Below are 22,249 nucleotides of genomic sequence, written 5' to 3'. Positions count from 1 at the left end.
CCCCTCCCGTCGCCGCCCCCCCCCCCCCCCCCCCCCGTGCTCCCTCTGTCCTGCTCTTCCTCTGTCTCTGTCTTCAGCATGTGTGCATCTGTTCATGCAGGTTTAGGAAGTCCACATGGGGTTTATATGTACTTCTTTGTGTTTCTCAGGTGTTTTGAGGTAATTTGAAATGAAAAGTGCAGTTATAGCATAAAGGCCTGTAGTGGTAATAGTAATACAGTCAAGTACTGATATATCTTCAGTGTTACCATATAATGATTATAAATTTTTGAAGGAGTAGGTTCTTACCATTTATTTTATGTAAATTATGTATTCACGTATGATTTAGTCATGCATTATCTGATTGTGTTGTAGGTCCACTTTTTCAAATTAATTGGGCAAACATATATGTAGTTTAAAGTGTTAGAAGCTTCTTAATTTGTGTTTGTTTTCACTTGTTCATTAATTTTAGATTTATGCTTGATAGATTAGAAGGTAAAAGATATACATAATTCTCCTGATAATTTTTCTCAAAATAATAAACACTTTGTCATTCCTGTGTTTACTTGTCAATAACAATGTTCTTATCAAATTGAGGAAGCAAGTGATTTCAAAGGTAGCATTATAATTCTGTCATCAGATTTTATCCTCTGCATAGGGCAAGTCTTTCAAACATAAATCACTTCTGGTATGAGGACTTAATGGGATGAACTAATAGTGGAGTAGCTGCTTGAAAACTGAATTATTAGTATTTCAAATCTTGTACTTCTGTTTTGGAGCCTTTCACTTTATTTTTTTAATGGCATGGCTGTTAAAAGAACATATAATAGTGGTTTTTTTCTCTTAATACTTCAGAAAGGAGAAACCTTTTTAGGAGAGTTTTAATAGTGATTTTATATATATACATGCACCCAACATGCACACACTTCTAGTGTTTTCTTTTTACTTCCACCATTTTACCCACAGAAGGAACTATCCATTTCATTACAGCGGCCAGAATACTGCCTTCTCTGGAATTGTACTGCTGCTTCTTGTTGGGTAAAACTGGGTCTCCAGGAGTTCAGCAGCTGCTATCAACAGCACCTGGGCTGCCCTCTCCCTCTTTTATTCTCCTCTCTAAAAGGACTGATTTCCTAGCTAGTGTCGAAATGTGCTGCTTCTGGACTGACGACGATCCTGCCTTCCAATATACCTTTTAAAGACAGAAGCGATTATAAATCTAATGATACGTTGCACTTGCACCTTGAGTTGAAATACTCATAAATAAGTAAGTGTTTTAAACTCATTAGAGAGGGTTGGTACCTCTTGCAACCCTGACCTTTTGCAAACTTCAATTTGTGAAAAATAAAGTTGGTGCAGGGCTTGAGAAACAATAATTAACAACTAAGTAAAATCTGAATAACCAGATTGAAGAGATATAACATGAAGAACTCTAATTTAATTTCCTTGAATGTGTTCTGCTGGTATCTGGAATCATATCTCCAGATCAGATGTATCATGGTGATAAATATTTAAAGACATTTTAGCATAATTTAACTATAATTCCCTTAAAACATAACATTCATGTGTGTTAGCAAAACACAAGTTAAAACATAAAAAGTGAGGCATCTTCAAAATGCCAGTGATACTGAAAATTTGCCTTAGGTAATTTGAATTTCACATCCTTTCTCCTTTCGGAAGGTTAACTGTGTTCCCAACTTCCTCTCCTTCTCACAGCATTTCTTTTAGCCGTCTTTTCCTCCCTGTCCTCTATGTGCTTTTTATTGCTCTCTTTTCCTCAATCCCCCCCTCCTTATCATTAGCCTCTTTCCCTTGCTTTCTTAGCCACCCTTTCACTTTTTTGTTTCTTCCCTTGCCTTTCTTCATTCTAATAAATGAAGAGAGACTACATGAAGAACCCTTCTCAGAAGGCTTTGTAGTTAGCTGGTACACTGATTGCACCCTAACCCTGTTAAGTCTTTGGCACTGTGGGACCATAAATATCAAAGTCAGTATCTGTAATCACCAATTAATCAATTACTGAAAGCTGTCTCTTTATGCCTTTGAAACTACTAACTCTTGTCTAGGCTCTTTCATACACATTGTTAGTTTTGTAAAAACTTTTCAGTTAAGATCTGCTGCTGATTATCTTGAATGCTGAAGTTAGTATATAATCATTTAACCTTTCAGTAACCTTTCTTAATGGAAAATTTTCTTTCTTGACCTTGTCAAGCAATCATGTAACTATCTGCCTTTGTTCACTTAGACTTTTTCATACATTTATAACTGTTACATGTGGGTAATCTCTTATAAATTACCTCTGCTGATACACAGGGAAGCTCTATAAGAACTGTGTAAAATATGATCTTAATTCACTAAATTTATTTATTTAGTTTTGCTTCTGCTTGTAATCCTGGGATGGGTTTTTCTTCCAGCTGGTTACCAGGTTGCTGCATCTTATAGCATAAGGACCCAACAAGAAGCATCTTTATTGACTTCTAGTCACTATTCTTTCATGAGAAAAATTACTCTAGAGACATGGTGATCTCAATACGTGCCCAAAGCTGCCTCAGTGAATAAGGGCAGACACCTAAAAGCTGTAACTACAAAAATAAAGCATTGTTCAATAACAGAAAATAACAAATACTGTTTTCGCAGCACCTTGTTTGTTAGGCAATTTTTCTTACTTCAGAAATCCTATCATTCAGAACTGCATGGGATTATCTGTGTGCACTATCTTCAGAAAAGGAGTAATTTTACCAGATAACCACTGCGTAGCTTGGATGTGGTTGTATTGTTTGATATTGTCTGCAGTGTGTACTGTTGTAACACAGATAAACACATTCAGAAGCATATCTGTTAAACTGTTGATAGTCATGTGGGTTACAAAATGAATTCATTAAGTGAATACCATGAAAGATTAGGAATTGTCTGGAGTCTTACTTCTTTTGTACTAGTTCTTTTAATTTCGAAAACTAAGAAGAAACGCTGAGCAAGTGAGTCTGAGCAATAGGATTTAATAAGGCAATAGACTTTATTACACAAATATCTTAGTACAAGAAACAGAACCAAACTATTTTCTATTCTTAATTACATGTAAACTAAAAAAAGAAACTTCTTCAAATGCTGAATCTTTTGTTTAGTCTTTTTTCACTTAACTGCTTAGTATTCCATTATTATAAAACATATGTCTATCTGTTTGTTATTCTTATTGATAGCTTACAGAACAAGAAAAAAATTATTAAATAATGCAGTATATTAGTGCAAGAATTTTGTAATGGAATCAAGGGAGATATTTCTGCCCAGATACCGCATTTGGTAGGCCTTGTAGTTAAAGACCTGGAAGAGGAAGGGTTATCTACAACTTGAGTGAGTTTATTATGGCTTAGTGATTTGCTGATTGATTTCATTTGCTGTCAGTTAAGGCTCTCTTAATGTCAGCTTTCTTTGCATAATGCCTTGAAATAAAGACTGATGAAGTTTTTCAGATTGATGCCGCTTACATAAACTGACCCTGATTTGCCCTTCTGCATGACAATGTAAGTGACAGCAGTTAGACGAAAATATAGCAATGAATATGCAACTTAAGGATTAAGAAAAAACACAGTAAATCTTTCAGAATATAAAACTAGGTGTAAAAAACCAGGCTGTTCTGTTAATTCCACAGTTGTCCTATACCGAAGAACTAGACCAGGATAGCATCCCAGCTGGTATACCACTGAAGTGAAATTCAAAGAGGACAAGTTTTGAAAGGATTAAAAGTTGACCTGTTTTTTACCAAATTCGACCAATTTGCCACTAATTAATTTGGGGTTTGGGTTTTTTGGCGGGTGGGGTTGTAAATTGTGGCTCATAAATTCACATATGTTGTTAATCTGGGAATTTTCTTTTTTACATTGTTATCTTGCAGGAATCATAATGAACTACTTTGAAGCTGTTGTCTTGATTTTTCAGTTACTGAATTGATTGATGGTCTAGTGATAGGTGCACTAGAATCCTAAGGTCACAAGTTCCAACACTTATATGGGACTGTGAAAAGCATAATTTCTTAGGATTGATAAGGTCTATTGCTGTAGGTGTTCCAGGACAAATATGCTTGAAATAGGACACTCATTTTTAAGGAATACTTGTCCACTGCAGTACCCAATTTCATTATAGTCTTCTTTAACTCTCCCTTCATTATGGTCTTTTCTCTCATTATGGTCTCTTCCCATTAGAAGCAAAAAAGGAATTAAGGGGTGGGAAGAAAATGGAGAGGGCTGGAGGGTGCTAAAGTAATGGAAAATGGGGGAATGTGGAACTGTTTTGTAAACCTGAATAATAGGGATACACAGCCTGCATGTTGGCAAGCATACCTGCAAAGGATTGAGTCTTTCATGGCTTTTAAAAGGATAATATCCATGGAAAGACCACCATTTGTTTATCCTGCTGGAATCTTGATAGAACTTAGATTCCTTTGGATTGCTTCCACGTCATGACTTCATTGACAAAAGTGCAGTTCTAAAGTAAAGATCAGGAGGAAACAGCCACCCATTCTATCTGTGGGACAAACTTGCAATGCCCATTTAATGCCTGAAGGCTACATTTTAGTTCTCACTTCTCTCTGTTCAGAGGCAGATTGTGTGTTCTTCTCCAGTACCAGAAGCCATTTGTAGGTCTCCCTCTTCCTGATAGTATCATAACAGACAAATACTAAAGGGAGAGCTTAGAGAGCAAAGCATCATGCCGTTGCTACTGCATATAGTGCCAGATGTTATCTCCATCCAGTTTCCCATTCTTAAAGAAGTAACTTTTTTTATAGATTACTTAAATATTGCACAAGCTAAAGATTAAAAATTGAAGTTTAAATTCTGAAGTTTTTACAAATGCTTGCAAAGATCACAGGACTGAGTTTTGAGCAGCAAATCTCCTACTTGTCAAAATGTGATGTTTGTCTGTACCTTGGCAAAGGTCACTATCCTAGATGCTTGATTTGTGCTGCATTTATTCCATATGAGACTTGCTGCAAATTTTACTCCTTTGGGAAATATACTGTGGGACTGAGTAAACATTTAATGCCTAGAGGGCACATAGAATAGCAGTAAATCTGTTTGTCCCTGCTTAAAAACAGGTTGGACAGAGGACAGTAAAAAAAAGAAAAGAGTATAAGAAACAGGGCTAAAATGTCTCCAGAATTTCTCACAGCCTCCACCATTTTAGTTCAAGGACCTCCTGAAACAAAATTCATATTTTTGTATTCAACAGCCATTTATTGTTCCATTGCTTTTTGAACCCATGTAAAGTTAAGCATTCACATGACTTGTGGAAAGGGCTTTTTCAGCTTAACTACGTGCTTTCTGAAAAACTATTTTCTATGTTTCGAAAATGGTTTCTGCTACTTCATTTAATGTTAATATGTTAATATTAATACATATTCTTAGTTTACCTTCTTTATACTAGTCATGCTTTGGCATTGTCTGTCAAAATCATCTCCCATTCTCTGCCATTCCATTGGTAGTTGTTTCTTTTCAGGTTACTTTCCTCATTTCTGAGCTACAAGAAGGTGAAAAACAGCAGAAATCATCTATAGTTTCTAGATTTGGTAAGCTCTGGAAGCAATTTCTCTGTGTTACCAACATCCATACAGACAATTGCTCATAAATGACCTAACTGCAAGTAGTGGTCCAGCTCTGAAAAATGGATAAGGAAGTAGTAACTAGATGTAGTTTGGAAAATGCTGTCTTCTACGGTGTTTATAAGTTAGAATAGCCTGGGATGCTTGGATAAGAACCAGATGCTTTTGTTGATCCACCATTAAGGTCACCACTCAAGCACATAATGTTGCAGTGCCTGCAGTCATTACCAAATCCAGTAAAAAAGAAAGACTAAAAAGGGCTTTCTCAATCTAATTAGGATACCCTATGATATAGGGTATTTTATTTCTGATCCTATTGTTGAAGAATACTTTATGCTGTCTAGGCAAACTCATCTCACCAGTGCCTATCCTCCTTAGTTTTCTCCTTTCAGTGTTGCTATAAGCATCCAGTTTTACAAACAGAATTCAGAAAGTTACTTTATCTTTTATGCTTCTAAGGAATTGGATCTAATTGTTGACTGTTGGCTAGACAGGGGAATAGACCATAACAGCCTGTTCCTTACTTGCCAGGTTCCCAACCTAATAATTCAAACCCTATTCTGCAATCTGATGACAAGTTTCCATTTAATGAAAAGACACTTGGTGCATTTGCTGAAGACAAAGCAGAAAATCAATGTCTTCCAAAACATTATCTAAAAAAGCTCATCAGGTAACAATACATCCTTGAATTGTAGGTCTGAATGAGGACAACCAGAGCTCTGCCAATAGAAAAGTTAGTGTCTTCTTCTCTTTGTTTTTCAAGCTGTTTCAGGTGAACAGCTTTCTCGCTTAGCTTGTTGACCTCTTGCATAGAAGAGGCCCAGACTTCAGTGAAGTGGAGTCTCACTCATTCACCAGTTTTTAGCATGTGTTGATTGGGATTTATACCTTTCTGAGTTGAGGTAATCTGCCATCTATATAACAAACGGCAAAAAGATAGACAAACAGAATCAGTTTTTCCCAGCAAGGGTTTTCCTCACCTGTACATCCATTGTTAGTAGAACTAGATATTCAGAGATGACAGGGATCATTTTATTCGTTCTTCTTTCTCAGATTATGATGGTTAAAAGCAAACTTTAGGAGGAAAATATTTTATTTATTTCATACTAAGCTTAAGGATAGCAAATTGTCAAGCTCAGTGTCAGTACCACTTTTGGCAGACATTGCCAATATTCTCTGACTTTTGCTTTGGAAAGAGGGATGCTAATGTTTATGCTCATTGGGCAGGTCAGTAGTAGGTATACTGTGGTCTTTAAATTTCCTTTGACTCTTCAGATTTTGGAACAAGAACTGTTGTCCCTGGAATTTCTAATAAAACATTTTCATGACATAAATCACGTCTTGAAAGCAAGTCTGATTGGAAATCTAGCCATTTGAATGTTGGGTTTTTTTAAATACAAATTTTGATAACATTCAAGAATGTATGAAGCAGACTAGTTATCTCACTAACATCTGAATTTAGGCAGAATGAAGGCAGAATACCTGTCCATCCTGTATGTGGCAGTGGATATTAGATTAAGGGTATGTCCATTTACCTGAGGAATGCAGTTCACCTTTTCTAGATCATTACTTTCTCTGTAGAGACTGACTGGTGCTTTTTCCTGTGCTGGCATCATGAATTTGTGTGCATAACTGATGTTCGATGAGAAGCCAAAATGAAAAAATTGGGTTACTATCCAACCTAACAGGTATACTTCAGGGTTTCATTACAAAGCTACAAAATGTTGCTTTATGTAGGATGAAATATTTATGTTGAATTAAAATGCAGTGCTACCATGAACACTTCATAAGAAAAGCAAAGGAAATGAAGTAACTATATCACAAAACTTTGTGCAGTTTTCTAGCCCCTGGGCTCCATTAGACTTGAGTATTCACCTAAAATCTGATACGAAGATTACGACTCAGTAATGGTTGTTTATGGATAAGCTACATAATCGCAGTTGTCATATCGACTAAACCTGCCAGAAGGGAACTTGGTCTCTCCTAATAAATGGCAACTACAACATAGATTGTCTTCATCTTTTTGCACAGAAAATGCAAAATGGACACATTTCCTCCTTCTAAGCATATGTAAAATATTTTATCTAATTCAGTTTGAAAATGTTTTAATCTAAAATTGAAAAGCTGCTGCTTGTGGCCAGAAAGGAATAATCTATATCCCTTCATAGCTCTAGTCAAAATATTTAAGGAAATGTCTATACTGAACCCAGATTTTGTGGGGTGATAATTTTCTTCTGTTGGAGTCAGTGGCAGACTTTTTCTACACAGGTTAAAATTAAATTTGTATTTTTTCATGAGTTTCTAAAAAGATTAATAGAAGTCTCAGTAGCATCTATGTGACTGTAAAGCATATTTCTTTACTAAAAGTAATTGAAATTGGTCTTAGTTAATAGGCTACTCTTTAAAACCAATGAAAAACTGTATTTTAATTTTCAGTAGACACATTGTTTCTACTATGTTGGCAAATAGTGGAGTTAAGTTACTTATGTTGGTTAATTTGTGGACAGCATTTCAGAAGAACAGAAGAGTTTTTCAGATCTCACATTTACCTTCCATGTGCAGTTGCTTCAGATTTTCCTACTTAGTAGCTTGATAGATTAATGTCTTGTCTGCTCCTCTCTCCTCCTTAAATTGTTCTATTACACATACATCTATAATTAATCCATTAGATTTCAGACAGTTAAGACTTAGTGTTTAGGTAACACCTATTTATAAAAATTGGTTTGCTTATATAGGATATCCTATCATATGTAGGAGTCCCTTGAAAATAAGAAAGAATATGCTTTTAAAAATTGATTTTACTTCTATGAATTTGATTAGGAAACCAGAATTCTTTACTTCAGCTTTTGTACATCTTTTTTTCCAAGGTGTCCCTCCAACAGACCAAAAGCAACATCATCCAGATAAAGGCAACTTGTACTTTCACTTGACATTTCACCTGGGTTTTGTTGAGAAGTTTTACCCTCATTTCTCCTCAAGACTGAATGTGTGATGGGACACTGCCACTTTTTAAAATAAAACTGCATCCTGACTTTTCCGTTGTGGCTGCTGCTGTTTAGTTCCTCTCATCAGTGGTAATTTATTGTGCTCACTCAAAGCAGATTTTCATGCTCACAACTGAGGCACTTTAACGTGGACTTGATATTCAGTGACTACCTGTCCCTCTTTCATTCATCCCTGTCTAGAATATACACTGCAAGGGAAAGTTGAAGGAAGGGTACCAGCCTGAAACTTCTTTCAGTTTCCATTTCTTCCTCGCCAAAACCATTTACTTGAAGATTCTCTTCCTTCCTGACAGACTGAAATGTTCTGTTTGTATCAAGACTGTGTAAGAAGATGGGAGGGGGTACAAGGTATTGGTAGCATTTTCCCCATAGCTGTAGCTTGAAGTGCAAGTTCTTCACGGCAGCGATTGTTTTTCCTTTACATTTTGCATGCAGGTATGCTTGACTTTGTGCAACAGACAGTGAGAATGGTCTTTGCATGTAAACATTATTGGCCTATAAAAATCTGCATTTCTTTAATTTTGTTAAGTGGTAATTTGCTTGCATGGTCTGGAGATATTTCTGAGTAGTCAAGGCTGCGGGTAGCTCCTTTGCTATAAAATTCTCAGGATGCTTTCTGCTACTTGATCATAACAACAAACACATTGGTCTTAATGTATCAGTTTCTAGAAGATCAATGTTATTTTTTAAACTCTTACACTTTGTAATAATTTTCATGGCAATTGTTGTTATGCCCATCCACTGTGGTTTCCAGTAGAAGCACTTTCTCTTCAGTCTCTGTCAATTTCAATGCTCCCTTTTCAATTTTATTGTAGGAAGTCATGTCATTACCTCTTGCAGAGAATCTGGCCTTTTATTTAGAGCTTCATTCCCTTGGGCTATCCTCTGAGACCTACAGGGTAAAGTAATTGTTATTGAAGCGAAGGGGATAGAGTTAGGCCCCGTGTGTGGCACTGAGTCAGCTTTCGTTGGGGAAAAAAAAAAAAAAGTTGTAACAGAACTGACCTGCTTTTTGGCACACTTAAATTGTGCATGCCACGCTTGAGTGGAACCCAACAAAAAGTTTAGTGTGGAAATGAGATACAAGGAGAATAGATCATTAAAGAAGTGCCAAACAGCTGCAAAAGTGCAATTTTGCTGAATGCTGTTTCCCTTGAGGGTTTTTTTTCTGATGCCTGAGAAGTTGCTCTATTTACATCCTCCAATGATGCCACTAGGCATTTTGGACTATGTGTCAAGGCAGCCAGAATGGGTTTATCAAATGCTAAAATGTATGGAGGAAATTAATTTTAATCCTTTTTTCCCCAAATATAGCTCTCAAATCTATAATAAGTATCCTGAGATCTTGCTTCTGAAAGCAAAAAATAATTGATATATGCTTTGTTTTCTGGACTCATTTTAACTAATCTTATTTATGTCAGTTTGAAGCAAGGCAGTGATAACAGACATTCTATAGGTTATCCATTAAGCATGCAGAACTCCACTCCGTGGAGTTTTGTTTTCACACCAGTTGCTTTTGCCTGAACTGCACTTCAGCCAAATTCTGTACCATAAATGAAATTCTCAGTCTTTTCAGATTCTCATCTAAGCACTTTGTTATACTAGAGTTAATCTTTCATTCTTCTGAAGTCCATTCATTATTCCGTCTCTTGTTCTTTTTCATCTTTTTGTATATGTTGCCCTTAGGTAAATTTACTACCTGCTAACATTCTTTTTAGTTGAAGAATTTCCTGAAGGGAGAACCTAACAGTCAAATGTTAATTTTGATTTTTTTATACTTTTTTTTTTTAAAGGACAGTGTGTAAAGTAGATGGTCTTGTTATTCTGGCTGCTGCATCTGATGTTACAAACTCAATGCTTATATTACCAGGCTGTTAGTCTGTTTGATACCTTTTAATAAGCATCATTTCACATAAGGTCTCCTTCCTTTAGTTTTGTTCCTTCTAAACAGGAGATACAGTTCTATGATAATAGCAGGCCCAATAAGATCCTGAGTTAATGGTATAAAACGGGTATAAAAATAAACAAACTGATTCTTAATTACTGGTATTTTATTTGTAACTTCAGAATAGTCTAAAACCTTAAATGGAAACTTCCATTCGCAATTATTTATAACTCATAATCCAAATAAAAATTATTTTGAACTGTGTTTGTTCTCATTAGTCAAGCACTGAGGGCAAGGGAGACAACATGTGCAGTGTTTTAATTTGGAATTAAAAATGCCAGTTTTATAATGTATAATAAATACATTAAAACTTTGATGAGAGGTCTTCTGCTAATTTGCATATGCTGATCTGTATATTTCTTGCCATATGTTTCTGCTATAACTGAATTGAGAACAGCTGAATTTTGAGTAACCTTTGAATTTCATAAATTAATTTTTTAAAAAAGGTTTATTTTCTTTTTGTGTTTCATATTCCTTAAAGATTGTTGTGTAAGTTGTTGGTATTACCCATTTTTCACTGAAGATTGGAGCCTTCTAGTCTTGTAAATATATAGCCAGTAATACATGCAAAAGTGGTTCCAAAGCATCTATAGCACTGTGCACCGTAAAATCGATGGTTCTAGAAATGGTGTACCAAACAAGGAAATGATTGGTTATTCAAAAGTACACTGAGGGAATATTAGAAAAAATTGTTTTTACATGTCCTTTGGAGGACTGTCTCTAATGTTAAGCGTTCTTAGTCCTTTTAAAGATTAATCTGGAGAAAGAAAGCACAGCTTAAATTCTGCTATTTTGCTCTGCAGTTCACTGGTTTGTAGTTTATAAACAGTTTGTCTCATTTTTACTCTCAACTCAGGTTTCTCAGCTTCACCAACCTGTAGATTAAGCCAGAAACTTTTATTTGTAAAAGAGGTAAATTTATTATTTCTGTACCCTTGTATTACAGATGAAACATCTTTGAACAGGTCATAAGGACCTTCTTCCTTATGGCTGCTTTGAAATAAACCTCATCAGTTAATTTCACTTAAAAGAAAACATGTTTCCTTTTTGTTAAATTTTATATATGTTTTCTTTTATCTAATTGTGTGCTTATCTATGTATATTCAGGGTATCAGAGCATTGGTAAATGGCTGTGCACATACATGGTTTTGCAATGCTCCTGTCTTCTGGCCTTGTTTTTACAATCTGAGGAGGCAGGCAAAATGGCCAGGTAACCAATGCTCAGAATCTTCAGAGTCCCATTTTATAAATAAATAAGGGTCTGAAATTTAAAATACTTTGTTCTTTTGTCATGTGAATAGCACTTAAGTGAATTTTTCAAAATTTTCTGATTTGCTTTGAATTGATGGGGATACTGTTTTACATGTATAAATACCCATAAAAAAAGATCCTTAGAAGTACTTTGGTTTAAAATAACTTGCCCACTGAAAGTTATATTTGAAAATAGGACTTGGGCACTCTTGCAAATTTTGTGCCTAGTCCAGCACCTTCCACATAAAAGCATCCTTTCTCCATGCCAACCTTACAAATGTATTTTTAACCTGTGAGTTACAGCCAATTATCTGGGAAAGTCATGCATCTGTTTTCATGAAGCTGCCTACATCTTGACATAGTGTTGGATCATGGATCTTCTCTCACATTGAAGACACTTTTGACATTGAAAACACCTACCATTATAATTTGCTTCTGCCATATCAGTGGCACATGATGTAGAACTTTAAATAATAGTGAAATCCTTTATAAAATAAGGCATTGTGTGGAGTAAAAGGAAAAGGAAGAGGTCACTGAAAAAAGCCATTCAGCTATCTGATTAATTCCTCTTTTTCTTTGATTAATGCAGAGTAATTACTTACAATTTCTGCTCTTAAAATTGACAGTCCTATGTAAATTTCAACCATTATTAACTTGCATCATGTTTCATCCTTGAGAGGACTTTGTAATTGCTGAATCACAGGCTGGTTGAGGTTGGAAGGGACCTCTGGAGGTCATCTGGTCCAAGCCCCCTGCTCAAGCAGGGACATCTAGACCCAGTAACATTTAAAACTAGTGTTCTTCAGGTCTGCTATTGCTGTGGCCTCCTTGGTTAAGTCTTCTCCCCACTAAGTTTCCTGTAATACTCATCTGTCTGAAAAGGTTTTAACTTTTAAAGTCGTCTGAGCTGCAGTAATATTGGTTCCTGTAATGTTCAGGGATCACTACATCTGGCCTTTCTCAACAGTAGTCGTCTTCTGGTGTGTATTTTTAAAACATTTTTATTTGTAACGGAAGACAAATTTTTATTGTTTCATGTTCTGTTCTCAGTTTGCATGTCACAGTATTACCAGCACATTTAAAACCAAAATTGCTCACTTAAATGCAGACCCTGCAGATGTCTATGAATGCCAAATTTTATGCTATAAAAATTAATCAGAAGTGTTGCTGAAGTATCTTATTGTACACTTATTGTATCTTATGTACACTTAAAAACTATGTATACATCTTATTGCTATGTGTACTTAAAAACAGAAGAAAACACTCCTTAGCAGGAGAGGAAAAAAGTTCTGCAGAACTAGATGTGCCTTCTCTGGAATTCTGTCAACAGACTTTGTTGATCATGAAGAAGTTTCCAGATCTGCAGATAAATTTGTAACATGCAAATAGGGATCTAAATTAAAGTTCTGAACTCCGTTAGAGATGTGTTTAATCATTATGTGGCAGATCTTACAACATGCAAGTGACCAGGTTTTATGCCCATTCCCCGTGTATCAAACTTTCTACGAAGTGGAACTTTTGTATTATGGAAAACAGATCCATGACTCAATCTGTGACTGACATGAGTTACATAAAATCATATGTAAATGAATGCCTTCCAACGGCACGTCTGAAAACCCAAAATATTTGTCTTCCTTCGGATGGCATTTAGAATAAGTGTTCTGCATACTCATTATCAAGGATTCCACATCACCTGCTGGAAGACACAAAAATATTGTTTTCTCTTTCCTGGTCCTGAGTGAGAGAAATCTAAGCTGACCCTGACTCTTTGCTAGGAAGTTGGGATATACTGAAATGAGTGTGTACCTACGAGTGCATAAATGCTACCTTCCACATCAATAATGAATCGTTAATAGCTGAGAAATGGTTTCTTTCTGGACTAAAAAAAAATCTAGGTATCTTAGAAAAAATATTGCCATGTCTGAAAATAAAAACCAGAAAATTTTCAAACTCATTAAACAAGACAACAAATGAAATAGCTGAGTTGAGCAGCAAGGAATCGATAACTGCTGTTTCAGATAACTGCATGGACTTAGAGTGGCTCTGGAGGTGTAGGATGAAGCTGTGTAGGTTAGTGACTTCACTAGCTTTGTGGTAGCAGAGGTAAAAGGAAGAAGGTAAGGAATTGTCTATGCATTCTAGTTCAGTGATACTTTTAAATATCATGTCGGAAGTAATCAAAGGAATACATAAGATTTTTTTTTTCTGTGAGATTTGAGACACAGCTTGTTATGACACATCAGTGTAATCTTTGTCTATGAGTCACAGGCCCAGCCCATAGACCTATTTCAACATATGTCTAATTTTTAACATGTGGGCAGTTGCCATATAAAGACTCTCAGGCAGTTTTTTATATGGGATGTGAGATATATCCACATTCTTGTTTCGTATTGTTTGTGAAGAGCTGCAGGATTTTAGTCATGTTGAATGTGGATGAAAAATTTTAAAAGCAGGATCAGAGCTGACAGCAGCAGACTTACAGAGCTATGTGAATACACTTTTAGGACTAACACCATAGTATGTAAACCATTTTGGATATTCTTTCTGATGAGAAAAGATATGATGGTGTTAATTTGCCACTGCTGTTTTCTACATTTGGCTATGAAATAACTTCATTGATTTCAGCTATGTTAACTTTTATTCTGAAAAGCAGTAGTGTTTGAGAACAAAGAGAGGAAAACAGTAAAAATCTGTGTAAATGCCTGTTTGTGGTATTAAATTTATTTTTGCCTATACCACAGGCTTACATTCCAAAGGCCAATTTCATATTATCTGTAATACATTCTTACAGTAGAAACTCGCTAGAGGTCATTTCAGAAGGGAAAACTATAACTTATAAAATGTGATTAACCAGTTGTAAAGAAGACCAATAATCTCAACAGTGTTACACTATTTAGGGTACGTATAAAGTTACCAGTACTGCCAAATCATTTGTACTCTCTTGTGCTGCTAACTTTATTATCAGTCTGATCAATATTACACGGTTGGGACATTCTTCCACTGTATACATGAAAACAATTATATTTTCCCAGCTATATTGTAATCAGATTATTTACCTTCAGAGGTCTGTAGGTTTACTGTGTTTCTTTCGTTTCTGCCAAATTAGTTTTTTTTTTAAAGCAGAGTGGGAGGATTAGTAACTCAACTGATTTTGAAAGAATGAACATTTACCCGAAACTGTGTAGTGATTCTTTGTAAACAGAAATTGAACTTGCACCGAATCTTATATTTAAATACAATGAAAAATGGTATCAGTTGTTCAGTGCAGTACTACATGTTTGAAAACAGCTCATCAAAACATCTTCTGATTAGGATGCACAGTCTTTTGCTTTTCTTCAATGCTATTAAGATTTTTAGAAGGAATACAAAATCCCATGTTAGACCTTTTTAATGTTTAAGTCCTGAGACTGAAATTTTGCCTGGCTTCCAACCTTTGATTTCTCTGATTAATAAAAGTTGGGTCTTCTGTAATGAATTTGGATGTATGCTATTTGGCATTTAAGTATAGCCTGCCTGGAGCTGACGATTTATTATATTTTTTAAAGGCCATGATTAAAAGTTTTATGGATATCTACCAACTTGCAAGTTCCAGAATTGACATGTTAGTGAGAGAAGCAGCACCTCATCAGCTTCATGGTGCAGCCCTAAAGTCCAAGCTCCAAACAGCTTGTCTTCATGAAAGTGAGAGCTTACAATTGGTAAGTCTGCTTTTCAAGTAATTTTTGTCATTTGGATGTGGTTTCCTAGCCAGCATCTCCCTTCATGCTACATAGTTTCTGTAGGGAAATACGATAATTTTTCATTATAGACATAATAGAGCAATAAAACTGGTGTCAACAGAAACCTTCTGAGACTTTTTCAGAAGAGAAAGGGGGTGGTTAACACTAGGATTAATTTTACTACTGTATCTTCTACAAGGAACTGTTCATTGTTGCTGTCGCTGGAAAAGTATACATTGTGATTTCTTTGTTTTTGGCAAATGGTTGAATTTTGGACCTGAAGAATTTACCCATCTGTAGATATAGCACCATATAAAACAGAATGTTATTAACTGTGCATGTAAACAAAATATTTATTAGGAGACATGATTTTTCTTTTTTTAGACAATTGTGGTTATGAATGATACTTCTCACTAAAGTTACAAGGTTAAAATCCAATTTCAGAAATCATTTCTTGTCTCAAATGTTGTTGCCCACAGAGATACTTGGACTTGTTTAAGGCTAATAAGATGATTCTTCAGATCTGAGATCTCTCTCTAGGGGGATTACTGAATGCAGATATATTTGTGTCACACAGGCAGGAGGCCAGACATATAAACTGTCATAAATATGTAGTCAAGTATGTCTAGAATGAGACTGTGTAAGCTGTGCAACTTGCATACACTTGATGTATTTCTTCTCCATCTTTCTTTACTTTTCCACATAGGATAAAGGGGAAAGCTTTGGAGTTTGATGGGGTTTTTTTCTCCTCTCCTTCCTCCTTTCTCTTCTTTTATTCTTGTGAAGCAAAGGACCATAAAGAAAACAAGGATTGTTGGTCTTTCTTTTTGAAACAGAAAATCTGTAAGAAGAGAGGCATCACTAATGCAGATGACATAAACACATCAGCAAATGTATATTCAAAGGCTGTGGCCATGGCTTTGGTTGTTTCCAACAGAATTACATTAATTTCTTATCCTGCTTCTAAATTGTATTAGCACAATGGGAAATTAGCACGAATAGGAAATATATTAATCAGTGCTGAATTTCAGTTTTAAGATCTTGAGATGATAATTGTTGAATGAAAGCTTTGTTTTATTTGTAACTGCACAACCTTTCTAAGAAACTAAATTAAATTACTTCACTGAAGTTGCTTCTTTTCTCCTCCAACCAGGCTTTCTTTGTTTTCTACTAGGTTTACATGTGTCCTGCTGAGCCTGTGCCCAGTGTAATTGGGTTGCTCCTTTGCCTGTTATGATTGTTTTTGTTGTTTAAATCAAGATGACCACTTGTGTACTAAGGATCAGGAAGTCTGCCAAACCTGCTGCAGCAAGGTTTGCTTTCATTTGGATTGAGAGAGCTTTTAGCAAAGATTATGCTAGTCCTGTCTATGAAGGGCTATGCAGTGGCTTGATATGTTACAGTGAAAACAAATGCCTTGCCCCCCAGCTCTCTGATGCCTGTGATTAAATGCAGTGGTTTTAAAGTAATTTGTGTCTGCCTACAGTATCACTGTAAAGATGATACTTTTTGCATTGTAGTAGGATCTACTGGCCCTTCTGTACAACCATCTAGGGAGAAGAATAGTTATTCCTTTAGATGCAGTTCAATTTTAACCTAAGCATGAGCATTAATAGAAAGTGTTTTAAAATTTTAATGTAAAGGCAAAAAATTTAGAATGATAGATTCTCACGTTTCCATGAAAAAAATATAAGTGTTTATGGTATATGTTGTAGTATTGGGGTTTTCTGTAAAGCTTGTCCCTAATATTTGCAAAAGTTGCATCAAGCTTGACTTTTAATAACTTCAGGCACCACAGGTTTCCGGAGTAACTTACGCTTTAAAGTTTCAGCCGATACTGTTCTGTTCTGATTTTGAGGAAGAAGTTTTGCACTAAATTTCTTTCTGTATTAAAAAAAGTAGGACAGATTTTTTTGCTTGATTATTTTAAATGAAAGGGAGTAATGACTTTTCTTGAGCATCTATTTGGTTTCAGAATTGTACACATTTTGTTGGTTTCAATCCGCTGTGTTCAATCACATATCCGATTCTAGTAATGTTGCAGGCAAAACTTTTCATGTAGGAAGCAAACACAGCACCTGGACTGTATTAATTGCAAGTCTTCATGTGATGTACACTTGTGTTCCTAGAACAGTGACCTATTGATCAGTGCTGAAACACATTTTTGAATAGTCTTTCAGGTGTATACCATGTGTGGACTCTTACCTTGTAAGATTGGGGTTTATCTCACTATGTTGTGGCTGTCTCTTGATGTCTTCTATGCTAGTTGCATAAGGTTCTTGCCCTCCCAACTGTCCATTGGATCCAAGTTTGGGCCATTCATCAGTATTGATCTTTTCCATATTCAAAAGGTATTGCTTTCCTAATTGACCTTTTTGTACTGAAACTTACTAAATACATCACCTTTCTTTCTATTCACACCACTTTTTTCCTCTTCTAGTGCTTTGGGGTTTGCTGATAATTGTAAAAACAAAACTGATGCCATAAGGCAACATCAGTGATTCTGACTCCTCATCTTTTATCTAAGACTCTGAATTGACATCTCCATCCTCCAGTCTACTTTTAGTCCAACCACTTTCCTTCTAGTCAATAGTGTTTAGATTCTGAGATTGCTATGTGTGCTCATGCTAATGCCAACAGAGAGGAACAGGAAGGGATATGATTATGATGGACAGAGGTGAGATGAATGCTGGAAACACAGCTTACAGAGAAGAGAATTATTATGTGGGGTGAAGGGGAGTCAATAGCACAATGTCTCTCTACTCTTCATTAGTGTCCAGCTATCTGTCTGTCATACTCTTCTCTGATGATTCTTCCTCTGTGCAGAGAAAGGCCCTCTGCATTTTTCATTCTTGCAACTCTGTAAAATTGAGTATGGCTGAAATACAGATTATTGGTTTTCTACCTAAACATTCTTTTTTTTTCCATTGTTCCCTATTCCTGTATCTCTTTCCTGTTTTTTTGTTGTTGTTGTTGTTCTTTATTTAATTTCTCCTGTTTTTTTTTTCCTTTACCAAATGCTTCTGAAATTTCCCTTACATTTCTAAAATGTCTTTCTCTTTTATTTCTGTTATCAAACCATTAACATTGTGTAATAGTCTTTCTTTGCAACCATAACAGTTTCACTTCTGTGCATTTCCTTGTTTTTTAAAATTTACTTTCACTGAAGTGCAAGTACCACAGTCACAATTTTGTCTTCCATAACTTGCTGCATCCCCACATTAAGGGTCGTATCTATAATTGGTAGAGCTAATAAGAGTTCAGCTAAGAAGGTGTCATTGATATGGCCATATGTAGTCTTTATTATAAGGATGTAGGTTGCTAGAGGAGGAACAGCGAAACCAGCAGTCAACATGTAGCATGAAATAAGGTGGAGAATTATTTCACTGAGCATTGAACTCAGTAGTGGACTGGCACTGCCATTTTCTCCATGAAATTTAAGAAACTGTTTTGTTTTCCTTTACATGTCTCTGCCTTTATGCCTTCTTACGATTTTCCTCAGAAAAGCTTAATGTGCTTAGAAGGTGGGTTTGGTGGAAGTACTTCACTGGTAGTAACTAACTGTACACCTGATCTGTATGTAAGCAGAGAAGATATCAGCTAAAATGTTCTTGTGTTTCTTTTTTCCTGCCTATTTCTTGTTCAGCAATATCTAGGAATATAAACACCATGAACTGGACTGTGCTCCAAGGTTTCCTATTAAATGAACACTTGCCAGTTACTTTAACAGTACTGGATTCTGCTGCTTTGATCCATTTTACTTCTTCAGATACATTCATTTATTACTATACTTGCACTTTCTTTCAGAGTTGCAGTAATAACTAGGCTTTGAACTGAGAACTTTTAAGTGCTGTACTGTGCAGTAGTGTAGTCATAAGCAATTACTTTGTGGGTGCTGTTGGGCAACATGTGGCATCATATTAGTCACATGGCAAGCATGTGAATCCATGGTATCTGTACTGCCAGAGTTTGTTGCTGCAAGCAGAGTGTTGTGGGGAGTGGATGCAGTGACACTGTATTTTCCAGTGTGACCTGACACATATGAGGAACTGACAGAATTAAATTTGTAATAAAATTTTTCCATAAAGTGTTTTCATAGCTTTCAGCCCTGAGATTTTGTACCTGATGTCAATACTGCTGTCAGAATTTTAAGAATTTAAAATATTCTGGTACCAGTTTTGGCAAACAAAAGGAGCCACTGTTACATTACAAGTGGTCAGATCTGATCCTGTCTGTGCAGCTGATCTGGTGATATTCCTTCCTTTTTCTGCTTTCACTTCAGAATCAAAGGAGAGTAGAAAATGAAGGGGAAAATACAGTAATTTATAAAGATGATGAAGTGAGAAAAGTTTTGTGTGCACTGGAGAAATGGAAATTTGGGGAGCCAAAAGGATAACTTTAACTGAAAGGGGCAGAAGGTGAGTTTCAGATGGGTGAGAGGGGTGAAGTAAAGGTTTGTAAGAAGAGCAGAGTTCTCTGACTAACCATGAAAACAACTGTTGTCTTTGGATGCTTCTCCTAACTGGAGCTGAAAATGAAATCACTTATTGCTTTATGTGGCTTTGCATCATCTTTTTTTTTTTTTTCCTCACAGTTGTGGCTGTGTCTGTCCTTTGTCTGAAAATGCCTAGTGATATCACTGAAAATACAGGAATTGTAGGTTTTGGTAAGGTGAGAGAAGCAAGTAGAATGATCTTATGTGTGAAAAATCCATATTTATTGTTGAGATGCTAGTAATTGATGCACACTTTCATATTTTTGTCTTGAAGAATCGCATTAAGAAAAATGTACACTTTTCTTCCTACTCAGAACAGTCAGCTCGCAGTTCTCATGATCTACTTGAACCCCACTCATGGAGAGGAGAGAGAAAAGAAATATCTAAAATTCAAACTTACTAGTTTACACCACTGACAGTTTCTTCCTACTTAGCCAGGCTGGTCAGAGCAGTGGGTTTACATGTCTTTCCCCCATATCCTTTGTTTCCTTGTCACCAGTTCAATCTGTGTTTCAAGGCTGAGACCTGCATCTAACAGGGATGCAATGTCTTACATTTAGAATTATGAGGATAGAACTGGAGAGAAAGAAAAAAACCTCTTTGTCTTTTCACTTGCTGCATAGGAGAAAGGCACTCACTCCATTGGTGTCGTGTTAAATGTCAAGAGAGTGTCTTTCAGGGGCCGGAGCCATATCTCTTGTGTTAGGACATGGAATGACTGATGTAGCTGGGGGAATTCTTCCCAGATGTTGCAAGAAGCAGATAGGTCCTGGATGAAAACTTTGCTTGGCTTTTCCACTACTTCATGCTAGCCTGATGCACAGTTGAACTGAAAAGATTTTTTGCAAGATTTGGAATTGAACTGGTTTTGTGAAAGATTTGGAGATACTAGTTCTTAATTTGCTTTGCAAAAAATAATTAGCCTTGTTATTTTTATTGTTACCCTCTGTCTTGCAGTGTTTTCTTGGAAATAGTCTAGGACAGAATTCAGTAAGATATGGACCTCAAATAATTTACTGTGAAACATATGAATGTTCTTAAAGTGATAGTAAAAAAAAATATGACAGGCCCACAAGGAGAATATCCCAACTGTTGAGATGATAATAGACATGAAAGAGTGGAAGTATCAGTATAGGCAAAAATAGAAAACTGTATTCGTAATATTTACTAAGCTTGAAGTCTTTTACCAGGCTGAGTCCACAAAGCAGTAATATCTTCCAGAAACTTTTTTTTACTGAAATACTTGCATTTCTTACCTGATTTTAAGCAATTTGGCATCACTTGCCAACCATACTGCATAGCTAAGGAATGCAGGTATCCAAGTGCAAATGCTCACCTTGTCATGTGGTATTGCTTACAGAAGTAATAGTTGTAACTAAATAGTATAAATCATGTAGTTTAAACTTTTTGCTTATTATGTAGTGCCAATAAAAAAAATAATATGAAACCAATATTATAAATCACATTATGTAACTCAGGGCAAGGTGTTAAAAAACATTTACAGTAATCCAACACCACATTTGCTATTTTGTAAAGAATACTTCCTTTTCTATGCAAAAATTTTTTGATACTCAATATTCTAGGTATGTGAACTTTTAACTTGTCAGACTATTGTAACATATTTGAAAATTGTAGTAATTTGATTAAAATGTTGCCTATAAGGCAAAAGGTTCAGTTAATAGAATCCATATGTAATTAAAATGCAGAACTAAATGTAATCAGACCCCAGTGACTGGTGCCTTCATATTGATAGTTTTACAATGGCCTCTGGGGTTGAAAGTTTATGTTAAAGTTACTAATGTAGCTGTGCTCCAGAAAAAGAGCAAGACAGTTTAGCTGTTTCAAATATGACAACGTTCTGAAGTGGTAGTCACACAACTAAAATAGTTGATAGTCTGAATTTTAGGGGTATCTTCCACTGGCAGGTGGTAGAAGCGCAAGACTGCTGGAGTGTACTAGTCAGAGAATTGCATTCAGCAGCAACACTGCTACATAAACATCCCCAAATGAAGGATCGTGCTGTGAGCAAGCAACGGTGTATTTTTTTAATAGTATAGTTACTTAATTTGTGTGAATTCATGTTTGAATCATCTGAAAGTTATAGACACAACACTATGTACCAAGCCACAAAAGAAGTTTAAAAAAATTTCCTGAACTTAAAAAAAAAATATTATTTTCTCTGGACAGTTTTAAGAGTCGACATCCTGTGTTAGAGTTCTCTAATCATCACCAGCACAATTTACAATCAGAACACACAGAGAG

General features: G+C 35.8%; 1 protein-coding gene across 1 annotated transcript in view; it reads left to right on the top strand.

The window, feature by feature from the left end:
• The window catches only part of CCDC171 (coiled-coil domain containing 171), a 139,947-nt gene that overhangs the window by 114,125 nt on the left and 3,573 nt on the right, over window positions 1-22,249 (top strand). Inside the window, exon 23 of the mRNA XM_010562090.1 lies at window positions 15,319-15,471. Coding sequence (XP_010560392.1) covers window positions 15,319-15,471 — 153 coding nt within the window. The remainder of the gene's footprint in view (window positions 1-15,318; window positions 15,472-22,249) is intronic.

This window comes from Haliaeetus leucocephalus, unplaced genomic scaffold (genome assembly GCF_000737465.1).
Source record: "Haliaeetus leucocephalus isolate CR32 unplaced genomic scaffold, Haliaeetus_leucocephalus-4.0 Scaffold154, whole genome shotgun sequence".
In the NCBI taxonomy this organism is placed as follows: domain Eukaryota; kingdom Metazoa; phylum Chordata; class Aves; order Accipitriformes; family Accipitridae; genus Haliaeetus; species Haliaeetus leucocephalus.
This window is presented reverse-complemented; position numbering and strand designations above follow the sequence as displayed.